The sequence below is a fragment of the Dreissena polymorpha genome, chromosome 1, assembly GCF_020536995.1.
Source record: "Dreissena polymorpha isolate Duluth1 chromosome 1, UMN_Dpol_1.0, whole genome shotgun sequence".
In the NCBI taxonomy this organism is placed as follows: Eukaryota; Metazoa; Mollusca; class Bivalvia; order Myida; family Dreissenidae; genus Dreissena; species Dreissena polymorpha.
Genome location: NC_068355.1, coordinates 136,400,667 through 136,413,110, shown reverse-complemented (window position 1 = coordinate 136,413,110; position 12,444 = coordinate 136,400,667). Strand labels below are relative to the sequence as shown.

Here is a 12,444-nt window from a genome sequence, read left to right as displayed (position 1 = left end):
ACTAGCCTGAGCAATAACACACTCTGGTCAGAAACTACTGTGTCTGCAATTAAGTCACGCATGGTTTTGTTGGCTCATTAGCGGACAGGCTAGCCCCAGACCAGACTGTGCCAATGCGCAGGCTGAAGGAGCTAAGCTGGTAATGATTAGGCATAAGACCAATTTTTGAATGTTGTGGCTCCTTTAATGTGAGGTGATCTCGTTGATTCTACACCATTTCAGACTCGGTTTGGAGCGCCAGAAGGGAGTTACTCTCAGGAGCCCATACCCAACACTGAGCCCTTGTTTACGCATGTACCCATGACAGAAACAACCACGGAACCTGGTATAATAAAGATTCCATATCAATTTTCTCAGATCTATTTACTCTGTTATGCTTGATTAATGTGAACCAATAGTATTCATATTGTTTAATTTTTGTGGATTCTCGTGGGTCCGCTCACCAACAAAATGACATGTTAAGTGAACGTCAACAGTCAAAGTTTTTATGTACAACATTTTAACATAATCCACAAATTTAAGATCAATTAAAAAAAATTTTTTACAAATCCACAAAGTTTAATATCATGAAAATAAAAATGGGGTGTGCTAAAGTTTTTTTGTTTTTTTTTTCAGATTAGCCTGTGCAGTCAGCACAGGCTAATCAGGGATGACACTTTTGGCTTTGATGAAAATTTAGTTTCAAGAAAGTTTCTTCTTAGCAAAAATCTATTTTAGCCAAAAAGTGTTGTCCCTGATTAGCCTGTGCTGACTGTACAGGCTAATCTGGGACAACACTTTACGCACATGCATCAAGCTCCCTTTTTCACAGAGCATGGCCCAAATATAATTTTTGTATTTGTTTCATTATGTTTAAATAAAATACAAAGAGATACGAAAATCTAGATAGACAGTGAAACATATCTTATCAGGTTGATTTAAAGAAATGTTTGAAAATTTAACTTCATAAGACCATCATAGCAAACTAATTTGAGCCTTGTTCTTGGAAACACTAGCTTAATGCATGTGCATGAAGTGTTTTCCACAAAATCAGGGACGACACTTACTGCCTTCTTGGTATTTTTCTTTTAAATGAAGACTTTATTTAAACGCAAAATATCATTAAAGCAGAAAGGGTCGTCCCTGATAAGCCTGTGCGAACTGCACAGACTAAGCTTGGACGACTTTTTACGCACATGCATTAAACTCCCTTTCACAGAGCATGGCCCATATATAATTACAAGCATTTCTACAAATGAAACAGTTTTCAGTGACTTAAACATCATATAATTTTATAGGACCTGATGATCTTTAAAAGGTCATTGAGTTATTGTGTTAGGACCGGGGCTTTAAAAATCTTATTTTAACATTGAACAACAAAAATATTTTTATGAAGTTAAATTTAAAAGTGCCAATTACATAGTGGGGGTATAAAATCCATATGTATGTAAATCAACCATCGTTTTTATGTTTTTGTTCATTTTTTTTTTGTTTAGTGTTAAAAACAACTTTACCATTTAATTGAGCAAATGTTTGTTTAAATACTTACTGGTCAACTGTCTAGCGTTGGGCATGTATTTACTTAATACACTCCTTTTAAATCTTGTGTGATTTATAAAAATAAAAATTTGAATACATTTACAGTATACATTTAAAATTTTAATAAGAATGTCTACCAATTTCAATTTTGAATTTAAATATTTTAATACTTCTTTCTCAATCAAACAGTTTGTATGATAAATGCGTTTAAAACATAACAATGGTATGCATATAGATTGATGGTATAACCACATTGTGTGAGACGTATTGCTACTTTTTTTTTCAAATCCATGAGAAACACCTATTATTCCAAACGCAGTGAAAGAACTTCGCATCCAGATTATAAACATTTGTATTGATTTATTAACTATAAATGATCTGATTGTTTGTTCACAGTTTGATAATTGTACACCTAGGTGTTAAAATCCATGCCTTTAAGTTTTATTTTAGATTTTCTAAATTTTGTTGACAGTATAAGTAAACAATTCAAAGCAAGTGACCACATGTCAACAAAATTGTGTGTGCCATTTAAATATAAAGGTTATTTTGAACATACCAGTCTAGAGACCACCAGAAATGGGTATACAATGAATTGAATGAAATTAATTTGAAAAAAAAATCAATGCTGTGTAATATTTTTATTTAATGATAATGTTTCAAGTCTGTTCAGTGTTTGGAAGTTAATTGGAAGATATCAAAATCAAAGAAGTAATACTCGAAAAGGACTGGGACTTAAGTTATATTGTAACCTTCATAATAGTAAAATATTCTTTTTTTTCTGGATAAATTCTAAATATACATTAACATAATTCATTATAAACTTATAATGTCTGTGAATGTCTTCACTATTTTTAACAAACAATTTTATAATGGTTAATGTGATGTAATGCTGTGTGTACCTTCAAAATATGTATTCATTGATAAATTAAGCACCATAAAGCCTTACCCAATACAATTGCTTAAAATGTCATCTGTAATTAATGCTACATAATTTTTTATTGGAGAAAATATACAACTTTATGGTGCTGATGATGCACAAAATCTTACTTGATAAGTTGCTGATAATATTTTTAATACTATTTTTTTCTTATTCCCGGCCGTTGTTATTCATGATTCCCAGCCGTTTAGCTCAGTTAAATGGTTGGCACATTTGCAACTTCAGACAGGAATATGACAAACTAACTTATACATGGGGCAGGAAAAGTGGACTTTTGTTAGGATTTCATATACAATAAATATGTACGAGGGCCATTTCATAAACCTTCAGCACCTCTTGCTGAGGAGATTCACAAAAAGAACCTGCTCTTAAGATGCACATTTAGATTAACAAAAACTAGTCATACGCCAACTTGTTGGCTTTGCTTGTAAAAAAATATTTATGCCTAGCTCTGCCAAAGCAGTATTTATGCATGTGCATAAAGTGTCCTAGATGAACCATAGCCATCTGCACAGGCTTATCAGTAACGACACTTTCCGCCTAGTATACTTAATTGTAAGAAGATATTTCCTTTGAAGAAATAATACCAAAAAGCAGAGAGTGTGGTCCCTGTACAGACTTCACAGCCTATCTGGGATGACACCTGTTTCCCAGGGTGAGGCTCTATATGGATTACTCAGTTTTGCTGATATTGGTTACCAGAGCAAACATCATTGTCCCCCGTTGGATCATTTCAGTGATGGCAGACTACCACAGTGGTACCCGCTACACATATGAGACCACTCCCAGTGTGAATCGTCTGCAGTTGGAGACCCCACCCCGCCCCTCCCCTCGGGCCATCGGACCAATCTCACGGGCCAAGTCTGCACCAGGTACCATCTCTGCTTTAAAAATCATATTTGAGCTGTTGGAAAACAGGGTTAAGTGCTTGTGCATAAAGTGTTGTCCCAGATTATCCTATGCAGTCCACACAGGCTAATAAAGGATGACACTTTTCCTCTTTTATGCTATATTTTGTTAAAGGAAGTCTCTTCTTAGCAAAAATTCAGTAAAGGCTTAAAATGTTATCCTGATTAGCCTGTGCAGACTGCACAGGCTAATCTGTGATGACACTTTACCCACATGCATTAGAACATGTTTTTCCAGAGGAGGATCATTTATATTTTGCTTTGTTTGGTAACATTTTAAATTAAGCTGGACTCTTAAGTGTTTCAGAACAATTTCTGTCACAAATGACAGTGTCACCATTGTGTATGTATTTGAAGTTAATGAGGTACTTTTGTGACTGAAACTGCATTATATGAGGACCCAGAGTTTATCTCAGCTCCCATCGTACTTAACTTGCTAGACTCTAGAAAGGTATGTTGACCACAAACCAAGCCCACAGGCAGCCCGGAGCAGGGGTTTAAACACTTTTTGCCTTGTTGAGAAGTGCGTGAACCAACGACTGAGATAACATGAGATCCAAGTGTCACCATTTGTGTGCATAGTTTTCTTATTTGCAATTATAATTGTTATCCCCCTTATTTTGGGGCAGGGGCATATAAAATTACTCATGCCTTTCTGTCCATTCGTCTGTTGATTAATAGAGACAAACACATAGGTACTCTGAAGTCTCAAAAAGTCCCATAAGCATAGATTTTTGAAAATAAATATTCAATGAGTAAATTGGTTTCGTATGGTTTTAAAACAGCTTTAGAGTTTAAAATCTACTCGTCACTTAAGAATTCTTTGGTGTGGAAATGGGTCCATTCGCTTGTTTAAGAGCTGTAAAGCAGTTGCTTCTTGAGTGTTGAAAATTTACATAGAGGATATTTGTTGGATTCTGTGGATTATCGATTTTAATTACCTAGTGATCATAGAAAATATAGATTTTTTATGATCGAGAGTGAATTTAAATCGATAATCCACCGAATCCAACAAATTTTCTTTTTATTTTATGCTTATTTTCACAGTTTATATACATTGTTCAAGAGTTTAGCTAAAGAATTTTGCTGGGATAATGACATCATTTCGTCAAAATAATGACGTCATTTCACAGTAAACGGTGAAAATTATTGATAATTTTCACTGATTATTTTCACTGTTTGAAACAGTGAAATTATCACTTTTAACTCACTGATATTTCTCTATAAACCACCGGAAAGCATAAAATAAAAATATATTAACCACTATGATAATGACTACCCTTGGTTTCTTTTTTTAACTTGGCAGGAGTAATGGCTCTTTGTTTTAGAAAACAACAAAATATTTATTACCTCTTTGGCATTGGTATGATGATTATTATGACAATAATAATGAGGGCATTTTTAATAACTGTGTGGCTGATAGTGAAAGCAATAATAATTTATAAGACAATAATGTCAACCTGGCCTTATTTCTGTTCCAGTGAGGCCTGGATCTCAAGTCCAAGTAGTTCCCACCAATCTGGGTCAGGGCAAGGACTATTTTGATGAGATGTTCCGTGACCTGACCCGTGAGACCCTGTACACCCAGGCCCACCCCAAGAGCAGCCCGCTGGAGCGCCCGCCCAGTGCCCCCCGGGAGAGATCCGGTAGCGCTGTTAGGGATCAGACACTGAACAGGCCAACAGAGAGGTGGGTATTGAAACCTTTCAGTGCATTAAAGCCAACAGATATTGAGCTTTATGACAGGTTCATAGATTAATTTTACTGGAGCACTCTAACTAATGGCTTACACAACATGTGCCGTTAGATTTTATGAGAAAACTCAAATGTCTCCTCTACAAAGAGTATGTAAAGATCTGGATGAAAAAACATGTTCAAAATGTTTCTTTCTAACCCTTTAAAGTGTCATTGTGGATAAAGAGTATATAATTATAATGAGGTGAATACCTTCAGAGATCCAAATGGTTCAACATTTGCTTTACCTTTATGTGGGAAAAATTCTCTTCCAATCTGTTTAAATCAATTATGGTCAAAGTTGAGCCCATTTTGGTACAGTTTGAGATTTATTGTTGAGCCCATATGAGATCCACATACAATCTGGTTTCACAAGGGTCTACATTGGTAGCCTACATGACTCTCATATATAAACCTTTAAGGTTCCCATATACTAGTAAGTTCAATGTGGCATTGCTTGCTGGTAATAAGCCTATGTTGACTTATCTCAAGCATGGAGACTATTTTTCCCGCAACGAGGATAATGGTAATGCTCATGCCCTCAGGTCTGACACATTTGTGAAGGAGACAGAGAGCTCCCCGAGCCCTCAGCCAGAGCGGCCTCAGAGTCGGGTCTCTGACCACGTGGAGGAACCACGCCCGCCACGGTCCAGCGAACGCCCGCACAGCTCTGTCTTTCATGACTACACAACCTCCACATCCAGGTGAGAACAGGGAATAGTGGAGTCGCGTTCTGGGAAAACTGGGCTTAATGCATGTGCGTAAAGTGTTTTCCCAAGTAAGCCTGTGCAGTCTGCACAGGCTTATAAGTGACAACACTTTCTGCTTTTATGGTATTTTGCGTGTAACATTAAGATCCAACATGTATGCCTAATTTAAAATATGAGCCTTGTGAAAAGTGGGCTCAATACTTGTGCATAAAGTGTCGTCCCAGATAAGCCCATGCAGTCCAAACAGGCATATCAGGGACGACATTATCCATTTTTATGTAAACTGTACAGGCTGATCTGGGACAACACGTTACGCACATGCATTAAGACCAGTTTTCCCAGAATTAGGCTTAGTGAAAAATAAGCTCGCATGCAATCATCACAAATTAAGACTCTGTCTAAATATTTTTACAATTATATCTTGGCCCATTTTGAAAAAAGAGTAAGGTCCTTTTCTAACTCCACATTTCTGTATACAGCAATTTAACAACATTTGGAATTTAAGTGCATTTTAGTTAAAATATTCACCACTTTACTGTCTGGAGATTTTATCCACTTAAAAATGTCACACGATAAATTTTCTTTGCTTTAAACAATTAATGTTAAATTTCATTGTACATGGTTTTACACATCAACTTATAAACCTACTTAGAGATTACATCTTAATTGTTATGTAATCATATGGCTTAATCCTGTAGAACTATGGTCTCAAGGTTTAAACACAGGATATAATAACAGTATCAACAAATGGTGTGGTTTTTTTAAAGACCTGAAATTTTAGTTTATCATAGAACCAAAAGGCCCAAAAATCTGCCCATCCATTCTTCTTCTTGAAGGCTAAAAAAGCTCCATTTCAAGTATTGATGGCAATGGGAAGAAAGCCAGGTTATAATTTTAGACATGCACAAGAAACTTACTAAATTGTGTGTGCCATATGAAGAGCTTGTGATTCGTTTTAGTGTTTTTATGCCCCCTTTGGAAGAAAAGGGGGTATATAGTTTTTGCACTGTCCCTCAGTCTGTCTGTCTGTCAGTCTGTCACACTTTTCGTGTCCGCTCTCTAATTCAAATAGTTTTCATCCGATCTTTACCAAACTTAGTCAGCAGTTGTATCTAGACAATATCTAGGTCAAGTTCCAATATGGGTCATGCCGGGTCAAAAATTAGGTCACGGGGTCACCTAGTGCATATCAAGGATTTAGCATGGTGTCCGCTCTCTAATTGAAGTAGTTTCCTTCTGATCTTTACCAAACTTGGTCAGAAGTTGTATCAAAACAATATCTAGGTCAACTTTGAATATGGGTCATGCCGGGTCAAAAACTAGGTCACGGGGTCACTTCGTGCATTTCAAGGATTTAGCATGGTGTCCGCTCTCTAGTTTATGTGGCTTTCTGATTTACTTTGATATTCTAAGACATTTTTATGCCCCCGAAGGAGGGCATATAGTGATCGGACTGTCCGTCCGTCTGTCCGTCACACTTTGCATTTAGATTTCGAAAAATGCTCATGACTTCTATGTCACTTCAGATAGCAATTTCATATTTGGCATGCATGTGTATATGGACAAGGCCTTTCCATGCGCACACAAATTTTGAACCCTGTGACCTTGACCTTGAACTTTGGGTCCGCGTTTAGGTTTTGAAATCTGCGTTTAGGTTTCGAAAAAAGCTCATAACTTCTACCAAGCGTTTATAGGGGGCATAAGTCATCCTATGGTGACAGCTCTTGTTTTAGTTGAATTATTATCAGTTATGAAACAATGTGTACTGTTTATAGCAAGTTATGGATGTGCTTTGTTTACAGTGGCGCAGATGAGTTTTGGACAAGGTACACATTGAATTCAAATCTATTTTGTGATTGGAAATGTTTTACCATTGTTTGACCTATTCCTTTTTTACCATTTCCTTTTTCACAGAGCCCATGTTTGCTTGCTGATCTTTTATCATCAACTTAAATTGTAGATATCATACATTTTAATAATTGATATCACAGTATATATGTTTGGTAGACACGTATGTAACTTATATCTTTATTTATGCAATATTCCTTTTAATGAAGATCATGAGCATCAAAATAACCATTTATCATTATCATCACAACATCATCATCAAAATATTAATATCATGATCATTATCATCAGCTTCCACTATCACTTTAGAAAAAAACTATTTTTGCTGTTGTAAATATCAACATCTGCAACTTTATCATCTGTAATATCATCATTAGCTGCACAATCATTTACCACCACCATGATCATCACCACCATCAACATCATCATCACCATCATCGTCACCATAATAATCACCTTCATAACCCTTAATAATTATCGTCTTTATGTACATGCAATCAACATCAGATGTTTTACTTTTTCGGCGTAGCTGTTTAACGTCACTTTTGACCTTAGATGACCTTTAGGTTACATTCATAAAAATGCCCGCGGCTACCCACGAATGAATACACTTCATTAAGTCCATTGGCTGATTTGAGAATACCACCAGGACATCGGAAACATGGCCGCGTCTTTCTAACACTGTTTAACTACGTGTTCAGCATGAAACAATTTTATCTCTTATGAAAAGGCATGATAGATAGAACAGTTTTACACTCAACTCTTCACATCAATACAATTTGTGCATAGATTCTACACCTTCGTCATTTCGCGGTTAGTGTCTGTGAATGTCAGAGTTTATACACAGGTCATCTCTGCGTTATAAAGACGCTATAGCGTGAACTAGGTGAACTTGAATTTTCTTTAGACCAGAAAGATGTTTAATTAAGATAGCCAGCGATATAATTATGGTATATCAATAATAGATTCTTAATGTGTTTTCAACAATACCAAATATTATATGTAATTAATTTAACAAGAATTATTCCACCATATTGACTAATGTATTAAGCATGAGCGCGATGATTCTCAATACTGTTAATACTCAAATCAAATAGCAATGCCCGACAAACCACTAAAACAGGTCTGTTCAAAGACCGAGCGTATAAATATCCAAATTATGTACAGATACTTCATGTGTGGCCGGTTGACTCATATGTTTTAATTTCACTTCCATTATTCTTTTGGTTTTCTGTTTTGTATCTATAGGTTTATGACCAGCAATATGTAATAATGTAAAATAAGCCGCAAAAACTCCGCGTAACATCCCGTACTGCGTGTGATGCAGCTAAGAACTGCACATAAAAAGACATTCGCTATCCTTGATCTAATTAATTGAACACTTTACCTTTCATAAACTCCAACCGCAATCAACGCCGTATATCTTTTTAAAGATATTTCTTGTTTAAGATTAAATATCTTACTTAATACTAGCTTCATTCCAACTAGACAATCTTAGACAAAGCTAGTGATGTTGCTGAGTTATGTTTTTGTTTATTTCAGTGCATGTGTAACCAATTTTGTATTGCCCAGACATTCATGGTCCCAGAGTGATACTAAATACATGTTATCATATTTATCTTAGGTGTTCCTTGTAATGCTCTAATAAAATTAATGAGCCATGCTCTGTGAAAAAGGGGCTTAATGCATGTGCATTAAGTGGCGTCCCAGATTAGCCTGTGCAATCTGCACAGGCTAATCATGGACGACACTTTCCGTTTTATGGTAATGTTGGTTTACAGAAAGTCTCATCTTAGCAAAAATCCAGTTTAGGTGGAAAGTGTCATCTCTGATTAGCCTGTGCAGACTGCACAGGCTAATCTGTGATGACACTTTACATACATGCATTAAACCCCCTTTTCACAGAGTGCAGCTCAAATACTAAATATTTTAAGTATGATTTGTGGTTATTGCTGGTTTTGTTTACTCTGAGTCACATTGATTGGTGGGGATTATAGGAAAGTCCATGGTTCATCTGTTCGTCCATCACATTGTTGTGTCTGCACTACAGCTGCTGTAATATTTGAAGTATTTCCTAACAATTGGCTCAACTATTTATATCACTGATACCATGGGCAGAAAGCATATCAGGCCTATTTGCTTGTGTTATTTATCAGATAGTTTAATTACAATAATTAAGTTTTTCTTTTAACATACCATGTGACCAGATTTTAATCTTTGATGACGCTGGTTTCCTTTACATGTATTAATTTTCCTGTGTTCAGTGACCCACGAACCTAGGCCCTGCTGTGTCTTCTTCATTGTACTTATTCGCAATGATTTTTGTGTTCAATGTTTTGTTTGAAGTCTAATATAAAGCATACATACAATAGTAATGTGAAGATCTGAAACTCTGTTTTTGTGGCTTCATGGATGTATGACTTACATCCTTTTTAAAGTCAATTAGAGAGTTTCCATACTAACTAATTGGTAATTAATAGATGGATGTGGGATAGCCACAATAAGTGTGAACTGCTCCCCTCCCATTTTCAAAGCATAAATTACCCTAAATCTTTTTAGCTCACCTGATTGCTCAGGTGAGCTTTTGTGACCGGTCTTTGTCCGTCGTATGTCCGCCAGTCCGTCCATAAACATTTGATCATAAACACTCTAGAGGCCACATTTCTTGTCCCATCTTCATGAAATGTGGTCTTAAGCTTTGTCCCAATGAAATCTCGGCCAAGTTCGAAACTGGGTTGTGCCGGGTAAAAAACTTGGTCACTAGGTCAAAAAAAAGAAAGACCTTGTAAACACTGTAGAAGTCACATTTCATGCCCAATCTTCATGTTTGTCTTATTGATATCTTGGTTCAGTTCAAAAGTGGTTCCGATCAGTAGAAAAACATGGCCGCCAATGGGCGGGGCAGTTTTCCTTATTTTGCTATAGAGAAACCTTGTAAACCCTTTAGAAGTCACAATTTTTGCCCAATCATCATGAAAGTTGGTCAAAACATTGGTTCAATTGATGTCTCGGACGAGTTCGAAAATGGTCGAGATTGGTGAAAAAACATGGCCGCCAGTGGGCGGGGCATTTTTCTCTATATGTATATAGTAGCAGTTTTCCCTATTTGGCTATAGAGAAACCTTGTAAACACTCTAGAAGTCACAATTTTTGCCCAATCATCATGAAAGTTGTTCAAAACATTGGTTTTATTGATATCTCGGACGAGTTTGAAAAATGGTTGGGATCAGTGAAAAAACATGGCCGCCAGTGGGCGGGGCATATTTCTCTATATGTATATAGTGAAAACATGTGAACACAGTAGAAGTCACATTTTTGGCCCAATTTTCATGAAATTTGCTCAGAACATTTGTTTCCTTGATACGAGAGTTGAGTTCAAAAATGGTTCCGGTCAGTTGAATAACATGGCTGCTTGGAGGGGGGCAGTTTTCTCATTATGCCCCCCCCCTTTTGAAGAAGAGGGGGTATATTGTTTTGCTCATGTCGGTCCGTCCGTCCACCAGATGGTTTCCAGATGATAACTCAGGAGCGCTTATGCCAAGGATCATGAAACTTCATAGGTACATTGATTATGACTCGCAGATGACCCCTATTGATTTTCAGGTCACTAGGTCAAAGGTCAAGGTCACGATGACCCGAAATAGTAAAATGGTTTCCGGATGATAACTCAAGAACGCTTATGCTTAGGATCATGAAACATCAAGATACATTGATCATGACTGGCAGATGACCCGTATTGATTTTCAGGTCACTAGGTCAAAGGTCAAGGTCACAGTGACCCAAAGCAGAAAAATGGTATCCGGATGATAACTCAAGAACGCTTATGCCTAGGATCATGAAACTTCATAGATACATTGATCATGACTCGCAGATAACCCCTATTGATTTTCAGGTCACTGGGTTAAAGGTCAAGGTCACGATGACCCGAAATAGTAAAATGGTTTCTGGATGATAACTCAAGAGCGCTTAGGCCTAGGATCATGAAACTTCATAGGTACATTGATCATGATTTGAAGATGACTTCTATTGATTTTCAGGTCACTAGGTCTAAGGTCAAGGTCACGGTGACCTGAAAAAGTAAAATGGTTTCTGGATGATAACTCAAGAACGCTTATGCCTAGGATCATGAAACTTCAAATGTACAATGATCATGACTCACAGATGACCCCTATTGATTTTCAGGTCACTAGGTCAAAGGTCAAGGTCACGGTGACCTGAAATAGTAAAATGGGTTCTGGATGATAACTCAAGAACGCTAATGCCTAGGATCATGAAACTTCATAGGTACAATGATCATGACTCGCAGATGACCCCTATTGATTTTCAGGTCACTAGGTCAAAGGTCAAGGTCACGATGACCTGAAATAGTAAGATGGTTTCTGGATGATAACTCAAGAACGCTTATGCCTAGGTTCATACAACTTCATAGGTATATTGACCATGACTCGCAGATGACCTCTATTGATTATCAGGTAACTAAATCAAAGGTCAAGGTCACAGTGCCTCAATCGTATTCACACAATGGCTGTCAAGGTCACGGTGACTCAACTTAGAAAAATGGTTTCCGGATGATAACTCAAGAATGCTTACGCCTAGGATCATGAAACTTCATAGGTACATTGATCATGACTCGCAGATGAAATATTTATGAAACTTGACCAGGATGTTTGTCTGGACAATATATAGGTCAAGTTTGACATTTGGTAAAGATTGAATGAACCGACTCCTCTCAGGTGAGCAAACTAGGGCCATCTTGGCCCTCTTGTTTTTTTTTGCAAACAACGTTTGT

At 36.8% G+C, this 12,444-nt stretch overlaps 1 protein-coding gene across 13 annotated transcripts in view; it reads left to right on the top strand.

Annotated features, from left to right (window-relative positions):
• Window positions 1–12,444, top strand: part of LOC127851093 (uncharacterized) — a 64,352-nt gene that overhangs the window by 32,637 nt on the left and 19,271 nt on the right. For 12 of the 13 annotated variants that reach the window (XM_052384620.1, XM_052384606.1, XM_052384629.1 and 9 more), the window contains exons 10-14: window positions 223–325; window positions 3,193–3,327; window positions 4,845–5,052; window positions 5,643–5,801; window positions 7,610–7,633. In XM_052384620.1, coding sequence (XP_052240580.1) covers window positions 223–325; window positions 3,193–3,327; window positions 4,845–5,052; window positions 5,643–5,801; window positions 7,610–7,633 — 629 coding nt within the window. The remainder of the gene's footprint in view (window positions 1–222; window positions 326–3,192; window positions 3,328–4,844; window positions 5,053–5,642; window positions 5,802–7,609; window positions 7,634–12,444) is intronic. The other variant, XM_052384617.1, reaches the window with a different exon arrangement.